The 26,982-nt window shown below is 38.4% G+C and overlaps 3 protein-coding genes across 5 annotated transcripts in view; 1 reads left to right on the top strand and 2 right to left on the bottom strand.

Moving 5' to 3' along the window:
• Window positions 1-18,276, bottom strand: part of LOC110446410 — a 54,375-nt gene extending 36,099 nt beyond the window's left edge. Inside the window, exons 1-3 of one of the 2 annotated variants that reach the window (XM_021491546.1) lie at window positions 18,124-18,276; window positions 4,558-5,589; window positions 1,891-2,001 (exon numbers count right to left, since the gene is read on the bottom strand). In XM_021491546.1, coding sequence (XP_021347221.1) covers window positions 1,891-2,001; window positions 4,558-5,472 — 1,026 coding nt within the window. In that variant the 5' untranslated portion in view covers window positions 5,473-5,589; window positions 18,124-18,276. The remainder of the gene's footprint in view (window positions 1-1,890; window positions 2,002-4,557; window positions 5,590-18,123) is intronic. The other variant, XM_021491548.1, reaches the window with a different exon arrangement.
• A 121-nt stretch (window positions 18,277-18,397) lies between these two features.
• On the top strand, window positions 18,398-23,937 carry LOC110446407. 2 transcript variants are annotated; one of them, XM_021491543.1, is made up of 2 exons: window positions 18,398-18,524; window positions 21,926-23,937. In XM_021491543.1, the coding sequence occupies exon 2, from the start codon at window positions 21,941-21,943 to the stop codon at window positions 23,216-23,218; it is 1,278 nt and encodes a 425-aa protein (XP_021347218.1). In that variant the 5' UTR covers window positions 18,398-18,524; window positions 21,926-21,940; the 3' UTR covers window positions 23,219-23,937. The 2 variants fall into 2 exon arrangements, with proteins under 2 accessions (XP_021347218.1, XP_021347219.1); XM_021491544.1 differs by having other exon boundaries at window positions 18,398-18,571.
• A 171-nt stretch (window positions 23,938-24,108) lies between these two features.
• LOC110446409 lies at window positions 24,109-26,148 on the bottom strand. The gene is made up of 2 exons (XM_021491545.1): window positions 26,088-26,148; window positions 24,109-25,173 (listed from the first exon to the last, which is right to left on the bottom strand). Exons 1-2 carry the CDS (start codon window positions 26,094-26,096, stop codon window positions 24,232-24,234), a joined length of 951 nt encoding a protein of 316 aa, XP_021347220.1. The 5' UTR covers window positions 26,097-26,148; the 3' UTR covers window positions 24,109-24,231.
• Between the last annotated feature and the right edge of the window lie 834 nt (window positions 26,149-26,982).

Raw genomic sequence — 26,982 nt, 5'->3', positions numbered from 1 at the left:
GAGGTTAGTCAATACATAACAGACAGGAGAGGTAAGTCAATACATAACCGACAGGGGAGGTAAGTCAATACATAACAGACAGGGTAGGTAAGTCAATACATAACAGACAGGGGAGGTAGGTGAGTACACAACAGACAGGGGAGGTAAGTCAATACATCCCAGACAGGGGAGGTAAGTCAATACATAACAGACAGTAAGTCAAAACATAACAGACAGGAGAGGTAAGTCAATACATAACAGACAGGGGAGGTCAATACATAACAGACAGTAAGTCAATACATAACAGACAGGGGAGGTAAGTCAATACATAACAGACAGTAAGTCAATGCATAACAGACAGGGGAGGTAAGTCAATACATAACAAACAGGAGAGGTAAGTGAATACATAACAGACAGGAGAGGTATGTCAATACATAACCGACAGGGGAGGTAAGTCAATACATAACAGACAGTAAGTCAATACATAACAAACAGGAGAGGTAAGTCAATACATAACAGACAGGAGAGGTATGTCAATACATAACAGACAGGAGAGGTATGTCAATACATAACCGACAGGGGAGGTAAGTCAATACATAACAGACAGGGGAGGTAAGTCAATACATAACAAACAGGAGAGGTAAGTCAATACATAACCGACAGGGGAGGTAAGTCAATACACAACAGACAGGGGAGGTAAGTCAATACATAACAGACAGGAGAGGTATGTCAATACATAACCGACAGGGGAGGTAGGTCAATACATAACAGACAGGGGAGGTAAGTCAATACATAACCGACAAGGAAGGTAAGTCAATACACAACAGACAGGGGAGGTAAGTCAATACACAACAGACAGGGGAGGTAAGTTAATACATAACAGACAGGGGAGGTAAGTCAATACATAACCGACAGGGGAGATAAGTCAATACATAACAGACAGAGGAGGTAGGTCAATACATAACAGACAGTAAGTCAATACATAACAGACAGGGGAGGTAAGTTAATACATAACAGACAGGGGAGATAAGTCAATACATAACCGACAGGGGAGGTAAGTCAATACATAACCGACAGGGGAGGTAAGTCAATACATAACCGACAGGGGAGATAAGTCAATACATAACAGACAGAGGAGCTAGGTCAATACATAACAGACAGTAAGGCAATACATAACAGACAGGGGAGGTAAGTTAATACATAACAGACAGGGGAGGTAAGTCAATACATAATAGACAGGGGAGGTAAGTCAATACACAACAGACAGTAAGTCAATACATAACAGACAGGGGAGGTAAGTCAATACATAACAGACAGGGGAGGTAAGTCAATACATAACCGACAGGGGAGGTAAGTCAATACATAACAGACAGGGGAGGTATGTAATTATAAATAATAATGTTTTAATTTTATACAGATTGTTACATCTTTACCATCTGAATAGCCTTTTATTGCAAATGAAATAAGAAAATTTCAATTGATAACGATGAAAACCCAAACATATGTGGGGTTACTTAAGATAGAGAAACCATTCTTTTGGGGCGATAGAATCATGTCAGATATAAAATTATGGTCTAGAAGTTAGGTGTCAGTAAAATCAGGTTTAACAATACACATTTAAAGCGGAGATTTTCATGCAAGGTAATTGCTGTGTTATGACTCTTTAAAGCTGATAGTGCAAATTAGAAAACTTTCAATAGAAATTGAAAAATAAAAGTTTTATTTTCTGGTTTTGAGATGTTCCCCTGGTGACTATCTGGTTGTCGTTTCTAAGGAAGCGCCAACATTTTAGTTTGCTAGGTAACAAGTATGTGTCTCCCTGGGTATAAAAAGCACATAATTAACCTGTCAAACCAGTTTTTTTCCAGTATATAATACTTAAAAAGTATCATATTAGTTGGATATACTGACCTCTGGTCTACCATTGGTGCGGTCAAGATGGACATTCCAGGTGTTAGAATTGTTCAGGTAATTTGGAGTTATGCTCGCAGAACAAAGCTCTTCTATTTTTGAAAATGGAATCTGGAAGAGAAACAATCAATTGAGGATCATTGTGACAATCGGGAACTACAAAAATCTGCCAATATATGTCTTGAACACACTTCAAAATGAAGTATAATAATGATCACTGTATTTCTCTTACAAAATACTTCTGTTGTCACAAAGTGCTCTATGCACCCCTGGACAATGTCATGGCAGACCAGAAGGCTCATTGTGGATGAGACAAGGAAACAATTTCGATGTGTGAATGTACATCAAAAGGATCCTGCAGTAGTGTATGGTTAACACTGTCTTGCTATGAAGTTGTGTGACACTCCTCTATAATCTTCAAAGGACAGCTGGTATCAGCCTAGCGATTGGTCAGGTTTTCTTACCCGGATTGGTCAGGTGTTTTTTTTACCTGAGACAAGTCAAATTGCTGCATGCTTCAATTCTGTGATATAATCCAGGGGTTAAAAGAATGTAAGTAAAAGTTATCCATGGAGTATCGAGGATGAATCAATCTGTTTGGTGGCTTGTCTCACCCTAAGTGGAAACTCCTTAGCAATACCTTATTTAGAACCTACATCCGTGTATACAATGACATTCAGATATTTTGAGAGTCAGACTCCAGCAGTTATCACCAAGACAATGTTGTCCCTTTCACGATACAACAAGTCAGATTTGTGAGCTGCTACCAGTATATAACTGTACTATTGTCCGTTAGGTGCATCATAGGATCACATTCTTTTTGCTGCCAGAATCTATTTATCTATTCAGGACAAGTAGTTTTTTTAAATAGAAATATTTACAGACAGGACACTGAACGATTACTGAACCTGATCCCAGACAACAGCCAGTACAGTAAAGTCTAACCTCAAATTACACATGAGAAACTCACGGGCGGCACACGAGAAACAAGTTGGAAATGTATGCAAATTAAGTTTTGTACACGAGCTTCAAGTAAGTTTATATATTAATTAGCAAAGATATTGTTCACCTGCAATTCTCCTGTGTCATGATTTCCACAAGCGAGAAAAATGATTACAACCTCATATCAGAAAATCTCTGCTCACATGAACAACCTATATTAGAACTTATCTACATGTAGTCTAACCAGTATTTTTTACATGTTTTTAATAACAAATTTCTACAAACGACTGTATTAGCACATATTATACAGCTACATGTACCATTATGTTTATCAGCTATTTTTTTAGGGTGAATTTGGGGCCTGCATGATTTTGCTGTATTTTCCCAAATTTCATGCAAAAGTGACATTACTTTCCAAAATCATGCTTTTTGTGTGATATATTTCTCAAAGTCACAAGGCAAGGAGGTAGAACAATCAAATTCGTGAATTTTATATCCCCCGCTTGCAGGACATATTGTAGGTAAACATTATTGAGGTTAGGTTTAAACATGTGAGTATCGTGCTGTTGAGACATATAATGTATGCATAGCTTGAAACTCGACGCGAAAAAAAAAAGAACCTAATACCTCATTAATTATCCGTAAATATGCACAAATCACATCGGTTGGCAAACTTAGCATGAGTCGGATGTGCATACGGAATTTGGTTGAAAAATCTGCACAAATACAGCAATTATCACACGTAAACTAAAGAGTGCCCGAGATGGTTGGAAAGACAGAGGAACACAAACATTGTTATTTAGAAGGAATTTGGCTAATATTTGCTCAAGTTATTAAGCGGAAACTACATATAATGACGTTTTTCGTTAATCAAGGGGCCATAACTCTGCCAAATAGAATCCAATTAAAGTGGTTGTCAAATTTGGCTGAGCCCTTAATGCATTGAACCCTGTTACTAAGTTTGAAGACAATCGGATAATATTTGCAAGATGTTAATAAACAGAAATGGCAGATAATGATGTTTTTTCGTTATTTAAGGGGCCATAACTCCGCCAAATGAAGGCTCCTGAAAGTGGTCATCTAACTTGGCAGAACCCTTAAAACATTTAACCCTGGTACAAAGTTTGAAGAAAATAGGTTAACATTTGTTGCAGTTATTGCACAGAAACGAAGCATGGCAGACAGACAGACAGACAGAGACAGACAGACAGACCAACCCAAATTAATATCCCCAGTTTCGGTGAAAGTGGGGGGTAAAAAACACTGATCTATGCTTATGTCTCGACACTGAACAATGGCATAAACAATAAATTTTGGCATCTGACCAACTACATGTAGAACTTAATACAGTAGCATAAGAGTTTATATATCAGAGTATGCGTAATTTAATAGGAAAATAATTCAAACAAAGGGGCCATATTGCATGTACAATGGCTAAGTGTTTAAGGCGTCTGACATTCTGCTACCACTAGCCCTCCACCTCTTTGTAGCAGGTTTGAGGCCTACGTGGGACAGTCGCCTGGTACTGGCCGTAGATCGGTGTTTTTTCTCCAGGAACTCTGGCTTTCCTCCACCACCAAAACCTGGCACGTCCTTAAATGAACATTAATAGGACGTAAAACACAAACAAACCAAACCAAATCAAATATCTTCCTTTCGCTTTGACCTTTCTACAAAAATTTTGTATGACGCTTCTACAATGGGATTTAATAAATTTTGACTTACACCATCAATGAAAACTCCACTTGGCTGATGATGGATGTCAACGAGAACTTTTCTGGGGATGCGTTTGCCCATGTCCAGGACGTTAGCATCGTACTGTTCCACGCTGTAGTCGAGCATCTCTTTAAGAATATCACGTACATAGCCGCTCATCAATTCCTCAATGTCTGTACTCATCTCCGGATGACTTTGGTCGAATTTCCTTAAATGATCTTTCATGTTTTTTTCCAGTTTCATTCGTTTCAAAAACGCAACACATTCACTGGGTGGCAGAAAATCCTTTAGTTTGTGTTGTTCCAGAATATATTCGACCGTTTTTTTCTCGATACGACTGTTGATCAGGATGTTCAAGACAGCCAGACCGCGACATTTTGCCGAGGTCAGTTGGTTGCGTGACCCATAAATGTTCTTCATTCGCTCACTTATCAAGTCCTCCCTCAGTTGATGGTACAGATATCTTATCACATCACTTCCAAAAATTTTCAACTTCGACAGTCTATCTTTCGCTGGTATAAATCTCACTCGTACAAATATTTTCAAATTTGCATCATTTGTAGTCTGTCCCTGCAGGTCTTTTATCATGCAGCGCGGACTCTTCCAGATAAAGCGGTCATTTTTTTTCGTGTCAAGTATAGCAAGTCCAAACAGATGAATGGCCGCTGGTCCTATTGTAGGGTAGTATTTGATCAGTAACTTTTTGATAATTTCCTCGACAGATCTGGATGTGTCCCCAACTGGGAGGCATTCAGAGAACCCGCCATGCAGGTGAACTGTGACGTCACTCAGTGTTTCAGGTATGGTAGAGCCTTCACAGGATGAACCGTTGGACTGCAGACAACCCATTTGTCCACTGTAGTCTTCCCCTGAAGTTGTTCGACTGACTGTTTCCAGTAGAAGAGTATGGCCTGATCCAGACATGTATATTCTTTGGATATTTACAGGGGGAGATGTTGATTGAAGTTATGAACTCAGGAGAAGCTGCAGGATCTCATTCTCAAGTGGGTTTCTTATCTTGATGATACTGTGTTCTTGTTGCTACAAAAAGAAACGTGAAATTTTCAAGATTATATATACTTCAGAAAATAATTACAATGTATATATACAATGTCTGAGTGTTTCATACGAAACAATAAATCTTGTTATGTTCTTTATCCACCTCTTGTTGAATTTCCTGTAACAGAAGTATAATTTATTTCTTCAATTCCTCCGATAGGAGTCGAACCCAGGACCTCTGGCTAATACTAGTCTTACACTCTACCGAATGAGCTAAAGAGAAATTCTCCCTAGCCGAGTCGGTAGGAAGCAACTACTATATTTTTACCAGGGTGACATCCCCATAGGAAATAGTATGCTGTTATAATAGGGATTCCCCCAACCCCCACTGCAACACTAAAAGAAATTATCGTGCAGCAATACATTTTTGTATATCGCTATATTTGAATATGGTATATATGATACACAATATTTTTGGGAGGTCAGAACACATTTTCCAGATTTTGTCGTTTCTGAATTTAGTTTAACTCTTATCCGTTCCAACAATGCGAGTGACAGCTCCAGCTCAGCATACACATATATATATAGAAATATGTGAATTGTGTGAAACTTGAAAGTCATGGCTATTTTGGACCAAGTCTATTTCCAGCTGTAATATTTCCATAAAAAAAATGCAACTTATCTTTTCTCTTTGCATCTACTGTTACTATATATGTATCTTGATACTTATAGGTATCGTTTCTTGACAACAGTACCGTGATAGGTATCGTATCATGACCACAGTACCGTGATAGGTATCCTATCATGACCACAGTACACTGATAGGTATCGTATCATGACCAGAGTACCGTGATAGGTATCAGTGATAGGTATCGTATGATGACCACAGTACCGTGATAGGTATCGTATCATGACCACAGTACCCTGATAGGTATCCTATCATGACCACAGTACAGTGATAGGTATCGTATCATGACCACAGTACCGTGATAGGTATCAGTGATAGGTATCGTATCATGACCACATTACCGTGATAGGTATCGTATCATTACCACAGTACAGTGATAGGTATCGTATGATGACCACAGTACCGTGGTAGGTATCGTATCATGACCTCAGTACCGTGATAGGTATCGTACCATTACCACAGTACCGTGATAGGTATCAAATCATGACCACAGTACCGTGATAGGTATCAAATCATAACCACAGTACCGTGATAGGTATGGTATCATGACCACAGTACCGTGATAGGTATCGTATCATGACCACAGTCCCGTGATAGGTATCGTACCATTACCACAGTACCGTGATAGGGATCAAATCATGACCACAGTACCGTGATAGGTATCAAATCATCACCACAGTACCGTGATAGGTATGGTATCATGAACACAGTACCGTGATAGGTATCTTATCATAACCACAGTGCCGTGATAGGTATCTTATCATAACCACAGTACCGTGATAGGTATCGTATCATAACCACAGTACCGTGATAGGTATCTTATCATGACCACAGTACCGTAATAGGTATCAAATCATGACCACAGTACCGTGATAGGTATGGTATCATGACCACAGTACCGTGATAGGTATCGTATCATGACCACAGTACCGTGATAGGTATCGTATCATGACCACAGTACCGTGATAGGTATCGTACCATTACCACAGTACCGTGATAGGTAGTATATCATGACCACAGTACTGTGATAGGTATCGTATCATGACCACAGTACCGTGATAGGTATCGTATCAAGACCACAGTACCGTGATAGGTATCGTATCATGACCACAGTACCGTGATAGGTATCAAATCATGACCACAGTACGGTGATAGGTATCCTATCATGACCACAGTACCGTGATAGGTATCTTATCATGACCACAGTACCGTGATAGGAATCAAATCATGACCACAGTACGGTGAGAGGTATCCTATCATGACCACAGTACAGTCATAGGTATCGTATCATGACCCCAGTACCGTGATAGGTATCGTATCATGAACACAGTACCGTGATAGGTAGTATATCATGACCGCAGTACCGTGATAGGTATCGTATCATCACCACAGTACCGTGATAGGTATCGTACCATTACCACAGTACCGTGATAGGCATCAAATCATGACCACAGTACGGTGATAGGTATCGAATCACGACCACAGTACCGTGATAGGCATCGTATCATGACCACAGTACCGTGTTAGGTATCGTATCATGACCACAGTACCGAGATAGGTATGGTATCATGACCACAGTGCGGTGATAGGTATCGTATCACGACCACAGTACCGTGCTAGGTATCGTATCATGACCACAGTAACGTGATAGGTATCGTATCATGACCATAGTACCGTGATAGGTATCAAATCATGACTACAGTACGGTGATAGGTATCCTATCACGACTACAGTACCGTGATAGGTATCGTATCATTACCACAGTACCGTGATAGGTAGTATATCATGACCGCAGTACCGTGATAGGTATCGTATCATCACCACAGTACCGTGATAGGTATCGTTTCATGACCACAGTACCGTGATAGGTATCAAATCATGACCCCAGTACGGTGATAGGTATCGTATCATGACCACAGTACCCTGATAGGTATCCTATCATGACCACAGTACAGTGACAGGTATCGTATCATGACCACAGTACGGTGATAGGTATCGAATCACGACCACAGTACCGTGATAGGTATCGGATCAAGACCACAGTACCGTGATAGGAATCGTATCATGACCACAGTACCGTGATAAGTATCTTATCATAACCACAGTAACGTGATAGGTATCTTATCATGACCACAGTCCCGTGATAGGTATCGTATCATGACCATAGTACCGTGATAGGTATCAAATCATGACTACAGTACGGTGATAGGTATCCTATCACGACTACAGTACCGTGATAGGTATCGTATCATGATCACAGTACCGTGATAGGTATGGTATCGTGACCACAGTACCGTGATAGGTATCGAATCATGACCACAGTACGGTGATAGGTATCGAATCACGACCACAGTACCGTGATAGGCATCGTATCATGACCACAGTACCGTGGTAGGTATCGTATCATGACCACAGTAACGTGATAGGTATCGTATCATGACCATAGTACCGTGATAGGTATCAAATCATGACCCCAGTACGGTGATAGGTATCGTATCAAGACCACAGTACCGTGATAGGGATCGTATCATGACCACAGTACCGTGTTAGGTATCAAATCATGACCACAGTACTGTGGTTATGATAAGATACCTATTACGGTACTGTGGTCATGATAGGATACCTCTCACCGTACTGTGGTCATGATTTGATGCCTATCACGGTACTGTGGTCATGATAAGATACCTATCACGTTACTGTGGTTATGATAAGATACTTATCACGGTACTGTGGTCATGATACGTTCCCTATCACGGTACTGTGGTTATGATTTGATACCTATCACGGTACTATGGTCATGATACGATACCTATCACGGAACTGTGGTCATGATAGGTAGTATATCATGACCACAGTGCCGTGATAGGTATCGTATCACGCTCTCAGTACCGTGATAGGTATCGTATCACGACCACAGTACCGTGATAGGTATCGTTTCATGACCACAGTACCGTGATAGGTAGCATATCATGACCACAGTTCCGTGATAAGTATCGTATCATGACCACAGTACCGAGATAGGTATGGTATCATGACCACAGTACAGTGATAGGTATCAAATCATGACCACAGTACGGTGAGAGGTATCCTATCATGACCACAGTACCGGGATAGGTATCTTATCATAACCACAGTACTGTGGTCATGATTTGATACCTGATACGATACCTATCACGGTAATGTGGTCATGATACCATACCTCTCACGGTACTGTGGTCATTATACGATACCTATCACGGAACTGTGGTCATGATAGGTAGTATATCATGACCACAGTTCCGTGATAAGTATCGTATCATGACCACAGTACCGGGATAGGTATCATATCATGACCACAGTTCCGTGATAGGTATCGTATCATGACCATAGTACCGTGATAGGTATCAAATCATGACTACAGTACGGTGATAGGTATCCTATCACGACTACAGTACCGTGATAGGTATCGTATCATCACCACAGTACCGTGATAGGTATGGTATCATGACCACAGTACGGTGATAGGTATCGTATCACGACCACAGTACCGTGATAGGTATCGTATCATGACCACAGTACCGTGATAGGTAGTATATCATGACCACAGTTCCGTGATAGGTATCGTATCATGACCACAGTACCGTGATAGGTATCGTATCATGACCACAGTACGGGGATAGGTATCGTATCATGACCACAGTACCATGATAGGTATCGTATCATGACCACAGTACCATGATAGGTATCGTATCATGACCACAGTAACGTGATAGGTATGGTATCATGACCACAGTACCGTGATAGGGATCAAATCATGACCACAGTACGGTGATAGGTATCGTATCACGCCCACAGTACCGTGATAGGTATCGTATCATGCCCACAGTACCGTGATAGGTATGGTATCATGCCCACATTACCGTGATAGGTATCGTATCATGACCCCAGTACCGTGATAGGTATCGTATCATGCCCACAGTACCGTGATAGGTATCCTATCATGACCACAGTACCCTGATAGGTATGGTATCATGACCACAGTACGGTGATAGGTATCGTATCACGCCCACAGTACCGTGATAGGTATCGTATCATGAACACAGTACCGTGATAGGTATGGTATCATGCCCACATTACCGTGATAGGTATCGTATCATGCCCACAGTACCGTGATAGGTATGGTATCATGACCACACTACCGTGATAGGTATCGTATCATGACCACGGTACCGTGATAGGTATCGTATCATAACCACAGTACCGTGATAGGGATGGGATCATGACCACAGTACCGTGATAGGTATCCTATCATGACCACACTACCGTGATAGGTATCGTATCATGACCCCAGTACCGTGATAGGTATCGTATCATGACCACAGTACCGTGATAGGTGTCCTAGCTAACAACATAAATAAACAGTTACTTTCTGTGCTGTGGTGTTGTCCTGTTTTTAGTCATTATCAAAGTGTTAAGAATATCCATACCACTAAAAGAACTGTAACTCAATACAGGAAACTGTTTTTTTTCGGCAAGATTATGACTTTGATAAATCATTTCTGGAAAAACAAGCCATTCAGATTGATATGTCTCACCTGTGCCCCACTATGACCATCAATGCACATATCAGAGAAGCTGTCTAAAACGCAAAAACTTAATGTTGATGGAGATGCTGACAAAGTCAATGGACCATGAAAAGTAGGCCACATCCAGCATATTTGATGCATGGGTTGAGATTTACTACCTATGATGCATCTATGGTCCAAGTTTGGTTGGTCTAGCACTTATTCTTTCAGAGAAACTAACTTAAAACGCATAAACTAAATGTTGACGCCGTCACCGGAAAAAAACCCATCTTTGTCTCGCTTCCACTTTGTGGCGATGATACAAAAAACATACCTTGCATGACTTTAATGAGAAATAATATTGAGGAAATCAACAAAATAAAATCATTGTTCTCAGAGCGTAAAATTTCAGCGGGGCTATACCAGGAAAGAACATCTCAAAAATATTTCGTTTAGAAGTGTTAATTATTGTGTCCGTTGGAGGTATATACACACATTTTAAATATCTATTTTTTTATTTTTATTTTTTGTGCACAAGGAATCTCTCCCATGGAAATCGCTCGCAAGTTTGACTGCAGCGCGTGCGCCCCCTACACTTAAGTTCAAAAGTTTTACCTCCCCATGTGCCTTTAATGGGATCAGTGCGACAATAACAAAAACATAATTGCAATCTGCTTGCACATTTAAGTAACATATATACATTTATCTTTAAAATGATTTATCACAATTGACTTTATGTTATATCATTGTTTTCGCAAATTACCATAAACATGTAAATCTTCTCCCAAAAAGTGAGTTTTAATTTTGGACTTTTTGTTTGTTTTTGTAAGAGTATTTAACAAGATAAACTCGGGTTCCATCAAATTTCCACACTTAAAATTATTTCAAATATTTCATCTAACTAGCATATAAAACTTGTGTTGATGATTCACTGGACTATGCCCACTTTTTGCAACTTCTTTTCCGCTACGTACCCCCTTTGGTTTTTATCAAATTTCAAAGTACTAAGAGTCCTGAATCAGTTCTGCCATCTGGCCATGGTCTGAAAAATGTTTTGCATGGTGATCAGCGACCCAGTATTGATTATAGATTGGAATATGCTCAAAAACAACAGTTTATGTTTATGTACATGGAATGTGACTGTAGCGCCACTTTTTTTGAGCATTTTCATTGAAAATTCATTACTATCGATTCACATTTTAATCCAAAGTAAAATCCTTTTTTTATTTCAGAAATGCATTTGAAAATGTGTTCTCCTTTATGCATATGCGATGTACTGGTTGTGTTTATTGCATAAAACTGCATGAAACACTTTTGTTAATTATAGTAATAATTCATATTTTATAATGAACTACATAACCGGTATATTTTTGCTGCAGACAAAACGCATGACCCAACGCATCATTTTGTTATCACTTAAATCATCCTTACAGAATAGATTAAAAATAGGTCCCCAGACCTTACCCGTGAAACGAGATAAATAGTTTCTGTTTCGGAAAACTGAAATAGATATAATGCTGTATTCACAGCAAGATCATACCAATAAAGAACATAATTAAGCGACAAAGATATGTTTGGGCATGGCCAACAGACACAAAATATACAGCTTCAACCAAGATCCATCCCAGTATATAAAAACTCAAACTGGAATTCAATTATAGCTGAGCTTATCAACGTGTACAACTGTATGACAGAAAATAGCGAGTGGGATGTAAACAAAATATGGGAGTACACGTATTTCAAAACTGAATTGTCTTAACTCATAAAAGAACATATCCCCACAAGATAGTTAAGACAAAACCCAGCCTACCTTGGGTTACCCCTGACATAAAGAAACTTATCAGGAGAAGAAATAGATTGTACAAACGATCAAAAAAGTCAGGAGACACTCCAGAAAACACAACCAATGAAAACAAATTTTCCTGCAAAAAACGGTTTTGGTCATATATAAAATCCAAAAGATCAGACCATAGTGGCATAGCTCCTCTGAAAGAGGACGGTAAACTTGTTTATGACCCTACCACTAAGGCCCAGGTGCTAAACGCACAATTTCAATCTGTTTTTACTCCTCCTGAAATCTTTACCGACCAGCAGTTTCGCACTAGATGCAACATGCCTACTCACGGTAAATACCCTGCCATGCCTGAAATTTCTATACATGAAAAGTGTGTCTTAAAACTGCTCCAAGGCCTAAATCCATACAAGGCCTCGGGCCCTGATGACATCAAACCCAGAGTACTAAAAGAGCTTGCAACAGAAATAGCCCTGATTTTAACCCTAATATTTAATCAGTCTCTGGAAACAGGCATAAGTGCCTTCAGACTGGAAATCTGCAAATGTATCACCTGCTTATAATCAAAGTACTGAAAGTACTGAAAGCTAAGGCAAAAGATATATATATTATTTTTGGAATGGAGAACAAAATAAAGACGAAGTTCCCATCATATTGTACAGAAGGATTTACTGTTAATTTGTTATGAATCAAAGTTTTATGTAAAAGTGTACCACTGTGAAGTTATTCTTCTTGTGTGTACAGTATATCTTTATAGGTTTGTCAGAAGAGTGGTACCAAGTTTCCTCTAGAATATATCATTTTAAACCTTTGGATAATTAATTTGCATAGGAATTTGGAATTGCTTCCCTTTGTCCATACAATGTATTTCATAGAACATTAAAAACTGAAACTGGCATTTACCCCTTTGACCAATACCTGATTATTTTAAACCATTGAATAGATTATGCACAGATTGTGAACATCTTTGAACTTTGCCTTTGTTGTTGAATAAGATATCAACCCTTGCCTTATCTAACAAAGTTACTTGGCATAAAACCATTGACCAATCAGAGTACAGTATGCTAATTAATTAGGCATGGATTTCACTCAACTTTGAACTTATCGTCTAAGTTTGTATATTGATCAATATATATTCAAGCAAGTTATCTTGTAAAGTGTGCACATCGACCAGGGTTGGCATGCTTTTTAATACGTGTGAATTTTGTTCAAGTTTCAATTTTGCATCAGTCAGTGTATATTGTTACAGAACAATATTTATAAGGATGTTTACTTGCCGAAACTAAATTGTGGATAAGCAAGTGGATTACTGCTACCCATAAATTTACAAGTCTCTCAATAATTTTGAAAAACTTTTAAATAAAGTGTTTTACATATTCACTGCAGTGAAAAGGTCTCTTCTTATGAAAAATGGAACTATTTTGAATCTGTGTTCCCATGAACAAATAATATAAAAAGCACTCTAATTCAATATGATACATTGTTGTATGTTTCAATATTGAATAAGATAAACAAAATATAAACATACATACTCACACACACACACAAGATTAGGAGAGTTACATTATTTTCCCTCTATTTCCATTGCATAAATTCTTCACAAAGAAAACAACAACTTTATAGCATATGTTCAGCTTTATCATCTTCATAGGCTAGCATTTGAAATAAGATGCACATATTAATTTCAAATACATTTCAAAAGAGTACTGCAAATGTACCAGCTAGAACACATACTATGTTATTACAGTTGTCATGATTGTTGGTTTCAGAACTGATAGCATTGTGCAACAAATGTTGACAACAGGACTTATTGAAAGTTGAGGTTGCTTGTGTATATGCAAACAGGTAGTGCATGATTTAATGTTGAGAATGATGGATCAAGGTTTATAAAATTTGGTTTGAATACTTAGTTAGGAATGCACTGACAATTTCTCTGTCACATGTACATGAACAGGTTGTGAAGCTGTAGCCTTCACCTTGACTGAATGAAATTGACCTTAAAACTGTCTTGAACAATTGATGTATGAAATTTAGAAATGAAGTTTCAAGAAATATGGTTGAAAACTTAAGAAATAATTGCTTTCATTGACATTGATACAATCTTGTGTGCTATCCCTCTCATATATCACACAAGATTTAATATCAAATGTTGGACACAGTAAAATCGAGCGAAGTTAACAAATATCAAGTTACATATTATAACTTTTATTTTATTTTATTGATATTGATCATAAGCATTGTTAAAAGTACAATGTATACCAGGGATCTTACATTTCTTTTACTACTTAACATTTGCGTTGACTTTTAATTCATTGGACAAAAACTAAAAGGAAGCCATGACCAGTATTTCTATCTTTAAAAACATACTTTTAATTTTTTTTCCAATTTGCTCCCACCACCCATAGTGTTATATTGATCAAAACAAACGTTGTTTCCAACATTTGTGCCCTTAGTCAGTAGTGGGTGTTCAATCACATTCATCAGGGTTTCAGCATCAAGTAGGGGCTGTTCAATCACATTCATCAGGCTTTCAGCATCAATATTCACAGATTCAATCTGTTCCAAGTAAAGATCACTGACTTCTCCATTAAGGAAAAGTTTGCGAGGAAAGCATTTGAACTACATTTGAACTATTCGCTGATGGAAGGATCTGTGGACTCGGCTTTCATGTGTCTGAGAGAAAATGATTTAGTCAGAGGTTCCTCCTCTATAAAGTAACTGACAGATTTCAAAATGTCATGTCACTGTTGGTATAGTTCTTGCAGCCTTTTGAAAAAGTTCATGAAGTCNTTTTTTTTAACTGAATGAGAAGAAATGTAAGGCCAAATATCCTCACAAACAACGCTTAAGTGAAATCAGTTTGCAACTAAGCAGTTCGAAAATTTTGCAACACGTCTGGAGAAAGACGTTCCTCGTGACGCTGTAATTCACTAGAGTAAAACGTCCGTTTATTATGTTTGTTTTTGCATAATAACTGCTATACATACCGTAGAAGCACCTTCCTTTTTGTCATCGCCGCTGACAACATGCGCCATTCTCTGCGGCTTCGGCCGCATGCTTGGCCACAAGTCACCGAAATCGGGATACATAGCCTTATTTATGAATCAGTAGTAGGTAAACGTTGCAGAAGTGTATGTATATTGTTCATTGTCAATGCTGCTTAAACAACATGCCTAACATTAAGTCAACACTCGCCTGCATTTTCGTCTTTTCCGCTTCGCGTTGCGAATGATGTCTAGGCCTACACAAAACGAAAGTAAAATGTGCGCATGTCTAAATGTAAGGGAGATCACTCGTGTTTTCCCGCAGTATATGTCTGAAATCATTCCGAAGGTGTTGTTGTTTTTGTGTATATTGAAATAAAAGAGTCCTGTTATATGGTAATACTTCAATAAACGAAAAACACAAATCACACCAACAGACATATAAAATGTAGGCCTATCGGAGCATATTTTCGTTTCTGGCTGAGCTGTAATTAGCGAGAAGGCGATATAAAAATGCAATAGCATATCTTATGATGAAAATAGAACAAAATGATAATACTGCGAAGGTAAAAAAAGCCTTCAGGTTAGAATACCAATATGGAACTAGAGAAGGACAGTGGCTAGTTCTAACATGATTCCCGGTCTCATCTGCCCCGGCCGGTTGATCCCATTTTAGTTAGGCAAGCCTGGTGTGAATCACACGGAGGCGATTTTAGAATTAATTGACAGGATCCGTATCCATTAATAGGTTTGTAATATGAACTTTTTATGTTGATCTCCTACATAATTGTAAGTTATACTCCGCCTTATATTTCGTTAAATTATCAAGTTTACGTAACAAGTGCAAGCGAAATCCTAATTGACTGCCATGTTGGAAACTTCCTCAATCTTTCCGATATAGGTCAGACGTCTAAATATGGGTGTCATGACCAAATATGGAAATTGTAGTAAACATGACCGCATCAGTAGTAATACTATATTTGGCCGTGAAGGCCATATAAGGAAACGGATAACATCACGCGTGATCTAACATGGCCGTCGTTTCTTTTTTTAGAGTTTTTAGTAAGGATTTGTTATTTTAACGATGAACGAATATGCAATATTTTGATAACATTATAATCATATGAAGCGTGAATCAGATATATTATTACTGATTAGCACTTTTGATTATCCTCAGTTAGTTGGAACAGGACCGCTTCATAGCTCTGACCACGCAATATATAATTGTAAACAGGGACGTAAATGTCACCAATTTTAGCCAATCACAGGACAATATTTCCGTGTAAAGGGTTAATCCAGCGACAGTTCCAAGAGTAAATACGAAGTTTTAGAAGGATACTTAGTTCTAACTAAGAATAAGATTATATCCAATGACGTTTGAGTGAACTTGAGTCCGTGGTAATGGATTTTATTTGCAGTTTGTTTAGTATTACTAGAAGGTGACGTTATGTCTCGTTTATGAATATCTGAGCTCATTATTAGTAACTGAAGTATTTTTACCGGAAGTTGCGTGTAGCATGCATGACCTACATTCAAGTAGCAGTTCCCGATTGAGATAAACAGGGTGCATTTTCAATAAGAATACGACGTTGTGATAAGATCATATGTTCTATAAAGAAAAGTAATGATATTTACAAGCCATTCAAGTGCATTTGAGTCCAAAGTTACGCATAATAAAGACAGTAGGTCCGGTATATGATTCAATTTAGTACCAGTGACTACCGCTAGAGGCCGTCTGTGTGAAATCGACATTTATGAATATCTGAGCTCATTAACTAAAGTAATACCAATAGCTGGCGGCTAACGCCTTAGCTAAAAAGGGTCCAAAATTTCACCCATAAAACTACAGGCCCATATCTCTGACCTGTATCTGTAGCAAAATTATGGAACACATTGTGGTCTCTACTATCATGACCCATGCCGATACCCATAACATATTGTATCCCTTCCAACATGGTTTTCACAAATCGCGATCATGCGAAACCCAACTTCTTTAATTTGTGGATGACATCTCAAAGAATCTTGATGAGGGACGCCAAACAGATATCCTCATAATGGACTTTGCTAAGGCTTTCGACAAGGTCAGTCATTCTCTCCTAAACCATAAACTAAAACATTATGGTATACGTAGAAATGAATAGAATTCCTCCACAGATTTTTCAATGATTTAAAAAATGATGGTTTGGTGCTCCGATTTGGGTACTGTCACCTTATAGTCGGCGACCTGAGGTGGACAGAAAACCTTGCTGGGCAAGCATTTTCCTGCAGGAATAAAATCAGCCTAATTTAATAGGTAAATTAACATGATTTCCACTAATGCATCCAAGGTAAAAATTTTATCTTTTTACAAATGTTAGGTTATTTTTGGCATTTTCTGTAAAAAAAATCAGAAGAAAAAAACATAAAAATGTCATTTTAACGAATTGTCTGATGAGAAAAAATACCGTTGGGCACACATTTCTCCGCTGGGCACTCATTAGCTAGTGTGACCGTCAGAAACTGGTTACCTCATGCGATTAAGAAGTTCGTAATAATCCCTCATTACCGTCGATAATGCAAAATACCTACCAACCGTGTGAATAAGTTCCTGTTGTTTTCATTATCCTATAATATAAGGAATTATATCAGTCGTAGGCAGCCTACCTCACAATGTATGAGCTGTGACGTTAACGCCATCATGTTCCCAGAACCTAGCTGTTCTAAGAAACGTGTGGTAATAAAAATAAACTTCCTGTTTTCCCCGAGCTACTTTCGGTTTCCCATCTACGTCAGGATCACCTCCGCGTTTGTATCGAAAACAAAAATGTGTTAAGGGTCTATACAACATGGATTAAACCAGCTTGCAGGTGACTATACAATCCGTCTACACACAGCGTCTTGCGTTTCGCTTGTCCTAGATCAGACTTGGCGGCTTCTACCACAACGAGCTTTGTACAGTAGGGTGCAAAGTGGAAACGACACATCTGATGGTAAATTGGCCTGATTTATCCATAAAACACACCAAATATAAGAACAGGTATTACCAGTGGCGGATCCAGAGACCTATCTGGGGGGGGTTTCCAAATTTCATGGGGGGGTTTCCACATGGGGAAAAATTGAGGAAAATGGTGAAAATACATGATTTTTAAAGAAAATTCTCAGGGTGGGGGGGGTTCCTGAAGCCCAGAAAACCCCTCTGGATCCGCCACTGGGTAATTAAAGAAAATGATAGAGAGGCCGTAAACCTGACAAGGATCAAGAACATATCCGGAGGCGAGGGTCGATTTCTGGAAAATGAGATTTTTATTTCTGGATTAAAATTAACTCATTAAAGTATAATTACAACTATTTTACTAAAGGAACGCAAGTTTCTCTGAAAAGCTTGTTCATTTTTACCTCTGTTATCCATGTGTACATCTGAAAATAAGAGAAAATGATTTTCAGAGAAACAAGATGATGACTAATGTGAGTAATAGTAGCAGGTTCACTCAAGTACAATCAGTGTGCCATATATGGATGTACCAGCATATGGTGCAGTGGTCTTAAACTGTTCATTGATATGTGACCGCCCTTAATTGACGTCCGACACACTTGGGGGGTTCATTACAAATGTATGAAATACACGTATATGCTATACTGATACATGTACACTGTATGTACGTTTATGTGTGCTGTGACCCATATCAGTGTAGCATATGTGTGTATTTCAGACATTTGTAATGAACCCCTGTGGGTCAGGGCTGCAGACCAATGTCAGTGTAAAGGTTCCAGCCCTGATTCCTCTGCTGATGTTCTGGTCAGCAGAGTTATACTCGATCCGCTGGTCAGCCTTTTTTTCTATCGGATAAGCTATGCTCCCATAAGTATCTCTCTACAACAGTGTGATGATGGCTTCTCTGCATGTACCATATGCCTTCCTCTATCATTTGAAAAGTAGACTTCCACTCACTCCCTTGCTAGCTTTCCTGTGCTTGTGTTAGAGTAATGTGTACAGTGCTTGGAAATATTAAACCCCCTAGCTTGAGTTAAATCCTCTGGCCCTGCATTCATGACATCATAACTTATAGACACTTTGACAGATACAAATGTAGATGTCTGGTTTGAGTTCCTCTGGCCCTCAGACACCAGGCATTTTGATAGATAGATGTCTGGTGTGGGTTCCTCAATCTGGCCCTGACACCATGCAGACTTAGACATTTTGATAGATAGATTTCTGGTATGGGTTCCCCTGGCCCTGACACCAGGCATTTTGATAGATAGATGTCTGATGTGGGTTCCTCTGGCCTGGACACTAGACTTAGACATTTTGACAGATAAATGGCTGGTGTGGGTTCCTCTGGAAAACAATTTTTAAATAAGACTTTTTTGTTTGTTAGAAATGAAGTATTTTAATACAGTTGTAAGGAGAAGTGAAATGCAGGGCCAGATATGGACTCTAACCTGGGACCAATCCTATCTCTAGACAGATGCTCTGACCAATCGATATACCTGTTCATCGGTGATCAGTGGGAATTACTATCAAATGCAGCCATCTTACTATGTTTTATGGTCTACACTACCCAGAGAACCATATTTGGCCCAAATGAAACAGCTAGAGCTCACATTTTCCAAATGGCTCTGCTAGCAGGCTGATGGATAAATGATTCAATATTCTCTTCACAACTTCTTTAGATTTACATTATTGACAGAAATTTATGATTTTTAGTAAGAGTGTACTTTATAAGTGGGAAGGGGATTTTTTTGTAGGGGTATACAAGTATTTGGATACTTTTTATGCAGAATAAAAAGTATTCAAATACATTTCATGCATAACAAAGGGAAAACAGATCAATTACTTGTCCAGTGTTTAGGTAATTAATCATCCACCCCTACATATTTAATCTGGACTTGCCCAATTTTTGATTTGGTAAGGTTCAAATGTGACTTTGGGGGTAAATAGGTTAAATACTAAAAGTTAAGTCACTCTAGTAGAGTTAGTCGAAACAAGTGAATGCTATTACCAAATCCTTTTACTACCAGATCAGGAACATCGGCTATATCCGGCAGTTTATAACTGCAGATGCATGCAAGATTTTGGTGCATTTACTAATGTTACCTCTTGGTTGGATTATGGTAATGCCCTGCTCTGTGGTATATCTGACACACTAACTAGTCATCTGCAGAGGGTCCAGAACACTGCAGCATGTCTGGTTACTCATACTCGAAAGAGAGCTAGAGCACATCACACCTGTGCTATATTCATTGCACTGGTTACCTGTACAATACAGGTCGCAGTACAAAATTTTGGTGTACACATACAAGGCACTGAATGGAACAGCTCCTCAGTACCTACAGGAGCTTGTTACCCTGTATCAGCCGTCACAATCACTGCGGTCGGCGTCAGAATCATTGTTGTGTGTCCCAAAATCTCGTACTATGACCTATGGAAACTGGTGCTTTGAGAGGGCTTCGGCCTGTGGAATAGCTTACTATCTGCCATTAGAAAGTCAAATCCCCTGGCCAAATTCAAGAGGGACATCAAAACTCACCTCAGGTCTGCATTTTAGGCTCTTTGCAGAGACGTCATGTAAATCCTACCCTTTATTTATTTATGTGCACATTGCGATGATAATATCTGCTTGCCTAATGTAAAAAAGTGATTGTAAGCTTTTGTTTTTGTTTCACAATTATCCATATGTTGTAAAGCGCTTAGAAATATGTAATTTTACAAATTATATAGGGTGCTATATAAATGTTGTATATAATATTATTATCATTACTGTGGTAACGAGCAACTAGATTGATATCATACTTCAACTCTTTTTTATAGTATTTATAATAATAATGATAGTAATATACAACATTTGATATAGTGCCCTATCTAGCTAACATAAACCCCACTATTAAGTGCTTTACAGTACATAGATATATAATTGATACAATTAGCATATACATTAATCAATACAATTTTGAGGAATTCGCAGGAGCTGCCTTATCAGGCGCTAACTACTAGTCCTATGCCACCTGACTAATATCTCCTTCTGTGTGTATACATGCGTGTGTGCTGGAGATGTAATGTGTTCTGTTTGTAGTGGAACCATGCTTCCAACGATATCATTTATAGTGCCACCTCACTTGAATGCTACAGCACAGATACCGCAACATCCACCCCAGACTATTTTATACTCCACCTGTGTTGTTGGGAGTTGTGTGTGCAGGAGAAAAACACTTTCTCTGAATATCCATGCATACGACAACTTCGGAGATCGAACCCCGGTCGCCTGCGTGGAAGGCTGGAGTGTTAACCCCTCGACCAATCCGCCTATGTACGATATTGAATGATATAATATGTGTACAGTTTATAGGTCATGAATGAAAATATTTACCAAAGCTTTTTATTTTTACATTTCAGAATGTTTATTAAAACATGGCTACAGAAAATCAAGAGAATTATTACGATTGGCGACATTTCTTGTCCAGTCTAGGTAAGAAATCAAAGAGTTATTTCACACCTGAGAAGCAGAAGAAGGATGTGTTTCTGGGTAATATTGATTGTTTCTCAACAAACCTAAGCAGGCAACTACTTGGAACCAGTGGTCAGAAAATTGAAACAGAACTTACACCTTCATCTTTTAAGAAATTAAAAACAAGTGCTGAGGGATATGATGAGAAACATGACTACTATGTACATACTGTACCTGGCAGTAGGTCTGAGGACGCTCCTGGTGATGCAGTAACCCCTTCCAAGGTACCTAAAGGTAAAATAACTCCTTCAAGCAATACACAAGTAAACAAACATGGTTCAAACACCACAGGAAATCAGACAGCTAGTAAAGGTTTGGGAGTGGACAAAACAGATCCTGGCTTTTCAGATAAATTTGAAGAGGGAACACAAAAGGCGAGGAGCCACATGGATGATGTTTTAGATTTGGTCAAGGTTGAATCAGATTCCTCCTCTGAGGTACTTCGGAAGCAAAGCACCAAAGTGATAGAACCAGATATGTTTGAAAATATTTCAGATTCTGTCAAGGTTGAAGCAAATTCCATCTCGCCTGAGGTGCTTCGGAAGCAAACTACCAAATTGCTAGAACCAGGTACGCTGGAAGCTTTGAGCGTAGAAGCTCAGGTGGAGGAAAAGTGTGACAGTGAAGTGTCTGAAAATAAGTCAAAGGTCGCTCAGGAGGCGATGTTCAGTTCTGTCCAGAGGCCTGGAGAAAAGGCTGCATCTTCATCCCATCCTGACAAAACTTATAAACTTGAAGCAAATGGAAAAAAAGGAGACTTTGTAAAATGTCTCTATCAAAAGGCCTGTCCCAAAAAGGCGAAAGTACCTACCATTCTTGCAGCTGCAGAAATTTCTGAAATCAAAGAAAACATAGAGACAAATCGTGTTCGACAACGTTATACAAATAAAAACAAACGCAAAGCTGATGTTGATACTCCTTGTAGCCAGTGGACATTAGAAATGCTGTCAAAATATGTGGATTTCAAACAATCTGTTGGAGAAATTGAAGAAAAAAAGGAACTTGAAGGTTTTCAAAACATCATTGATAGAACTGTCAGGCAAACATTAAGTCAAATTGAAACAGTTCAGCAGGTGATTTTTGCCCCTCACAAATCATCTATCGGTCATCGACAACCCGAAACAGGTAGTGGTGACATCTACAATTTGAGCGACATTAGGGGAACGGAGGCAGATGTCTGAATCCTTCTAGATACAATTTTGATTCCTTTTGCGAAAGAAATGCAACTGAACATTGAAACTGAGAAATCTTACAAGAATAAAAATCTGCCAAACTGTACATTTGATTATCGAATTCACTATAAAAATGAAGTGGTGGGTCTGGTTGAAGCAAAGAGTCGACTCTATGGGAGCGGAATCAGTCCAGAGTCAGTCGTGCAAGGAATTATCCAACTCTCTGCTCTACAAGCTGAAGTCTATGGGAGGATGACCAGAGCCAACCCTACCAGCCAACAGGTTGATCCTTTATCATTGTTCAACATCATTTCGGATGGTTACCAGTTCATCTTTATTCAACTTGATCGAAAGAAATTACTTTTCGACCATCAGCCAGGCAAGAACGTTTATGGAGAAAAGATGCCGACAATAAGATGTTTTGTCATGGACAGCCGCAAAGGAATAGAGGAAGTTCTGGTAAAACTGGCAAAACATTTATTAGAGGCAATTAACTGGGTTCACCAGGAAGAGGAAGACGAAAATGTAGAAATGGAAGAAGAGGAGGAAGTAGATGAATATGAGATTGACAGAGAGGGAACAATTATTTTAGACTGAGAAAGTGATATCAAGTAATATGTAAACCACAGTAGTCTGAATGGTATATATGAGATACTGTGGTAGACTGAGTGGTATATATGACATACCGTGGTAGACTGAGTGGTATATATGACATACTGTGGAAGACTGAGTGGAATATATGACATACCGAGGTAGACTGAGTGGTAGATATGTATACCATGATAGACTGAGAGGTATATATGTATACCATGGTAGACTGAGTGGTACATATGTACCTCATGGTAGACTGAGTGGTATATATGTACCTCATGGTAGACTGAGTGATATATGTATATATATGTATACCATGATAGACTGAGTGGGATATATGACATACTGTGGTAGACTGAGTGGAATATATGACATACCGTGGTAGACTGAGTGATATATATGAGATACTGTGGTAGACTGAGTGGTATATATTACATACCGTGGTAGACTGAGTGGTATATATGACATCCCGTGGTAGACTGAGTGGTATATATGACATCCCGTGGTAGACTGAGTGGTATATATGACATCCCGTGGTAGACTGAGTGGTATATATGACATACCGTGTTAGACTGAGTGGTATATATGACATACTGTGGTAGACTGAGTGGTATATATGACATATTGTGGTAGACTGAGTGGTATTTATGACATACTGTGGTAGACTGAGTGGTATATATGACATACTGTGGTAGACTGAGTGGTACATATGTATACCATGATAGACTTAGTGGTAACGTGGTAGACTGAGTGGTATATATGTATACCATGATAGACTGAGTGGTATATATGAGATACCGTGGTAGACTGAGTGGTACATATGTATACCATGATAGACTGAGTGGTATATATGACATACCGTGGTAGACTGAGTGGTATATATGAGATACCGTGGTAGACTGAGTGGTACATATGTATACCATGGTAGACTGAGTGGTATATATGACATACCGTGGTAGACTGAGTGATATATATGAGATACTGTGGTAGACTGAGTGGTACATATGTATACCATGGTAGACTGAGTGGTATATATGACATACCGTGGTAGACTGAGTGGTATATATGAGATACCGTGGTAGACTGAGTGGTACATATGTATACCATGGTAGACTGAGTGGTATATATGACATACCGTGGTAGACTGAGTGATATATATGAGATACTGTGGTAGACTGAGTGGTACATATGTATACCATGGTAGACTGAGTGGTATATATGACATACCGTGGTAGACTGAGTGGTATATATGTATACCATGATAGACTGAGTGGTATATATGAGATACCGTGGTAGACTGAGTGGTATGTATGTATACCATGATAGACTGAGTGGTATATATGAGATACCGTGGTAGACTGAGTGGTACATATGTATACCGTGGTAGACTGAGTGGTATATATGAGATACCGTGGTAGACTGAGTGGTATATATGACATACCGTGGTAGACTGAGTGGGATATATGAGATACCGTGGTAGACTGAGTGGTATATATGTATACCATGATAGACTGAGTGGTATATATGTATACCACGGTAGACTGAGTGGTATATATGTATACCACGGTAGACTGAGTGGTATGTACAACAAACCATCGTAAACGGAGTGGTACGTACAAAGTATGTATATAATATGGCAGATTGAATAGTATATATTTTTATATCTGCAAAGAAATAAAGGAAGTTCTGGTAAAAGTGGCAAAACATTTGCAAGAGGCAATTTACTAGGTTCACCAAGAAGAGGAGAACATAGAAACACAAGAAGTGGAGAAAATGGTTGTATTCGAGACTGATGGAAGGAGTCTGATTGGTATATATGACATACCATGGTAGATTGACTGGTACATATGTATACCATGTAGACTAAGTCGTATTAATGTATATTATATGGTAGAGTATGTGGTACATATGGATACCAATATTGCAGACTGAGTGGTATATATGTACATACCATGGGAGACTGAGTGGTATTATTGCATATTATATGGTTGATGATGTGGTACATATGGATACCAATATGTTAGGGTGAATGGTATGTATGTATACCATCATAGACTGAGAAGTGTATATGTATACCAATATGGTAGAGTATGTGGTATGTATGTATACCATGATAGACTGAGTGGTATATATGTACCTCATGGTAGACTGAGTGATATATGTATATATCATGAAGTCTTATAATGGTATATATCTATACCATTGTATACTGAGTGGTATATATGTACATACCATGGTAGACTGAGTGATATATGTATATATCATGAAGTCTTATAATGGTATATATGTATACCATGATAGACTGAGTGGTATATATGACATACCGTGGTAGACTGCGTGGTATATATGTATACAATAGTAGACTGAGTAGTATATATATACTATTTATTTATTGAGTTAATTATTTGTAAACATGTACCATGATTGAAGGAGAACTATGTTAAATATGTATATCATAGTAAATTGAATGGTATATATGTACCTCATGGTAGACTGAGTGATATATGTATATATCATGTAGTCTTATAGTGAAATATATATGTATACCATTGTATACCGAGTGGTATATATGTATACCATGGTAGACTGGGTGATATATTTATATATCATGTAGTCTTAGTGGTATATGTATATATCATGTAGTCTTGGTGGTATATGTATATATCATGTAGTCTTGGTGGTATATATATATATTGTATAGTCTTAGTTGTATATATGTATACCATTGTATACTGAGTGGTATATATGTACCTCATGGTAGACTGAGTGATATATGTATATATCATGTAGTCTTGGTGGTATATATATATTGTATAGTCTTAGTTGTATATATGTATACCAATGTATACTGAGTGGTATATATGTACCTCATGGGAGACTGAGTGGTATATATGTACCTCATGGTAGACTGAGTGATATATGTATATATCTTGTAGTCTTAGTCATATATATGTATACCATGGTAGACTGAGTGGTATATATGTATACCATGGTAGACTGAGTGGTACATATGTACCTCATGGTAGACTGAGTGGTATATATGTATACCATGGTAGACTGAGTGATATATTTATATATCTTGTAGTCTTAGTCGTATATATGTATACCATGGTAGACTGAGTGATATATGTATATATCTTGTAGTCTTAGTCATATATATGTATACCATGGTAGACTGAGTG

Source organism: Mizuhopecten yessoensis, unplaced genomic scaffold (genome assembly GCF_002113885.1).
Source record: "Mizuhopecten yessoensis strain PY_sf001 unplaced genomic scaffold, ASM211388v2 scaffold2691, whole genome shotgun sequence".
Classification (NCBI taxonomy): Eukaryota; Metazoa; Mollusca; class Bivalvia; order Pectinida; family Pectinidae; genus Mizuhopecten; species Mizuhopecten yessoensis.
Note: the sequence above shows the minus strand (reverse complement) of the source record. Positions and strands in the feature narration are given on the sequence as shown.

Excerpts from the sequence above, each read along its gene's own strand:
- LOC110446407 (XM_021491543.1), top strand. The coding sequence starts at position 21,941 with ATGGCTACAGAAAATCAAGAGAATTATTACGATTGGCGACATTTCTTG.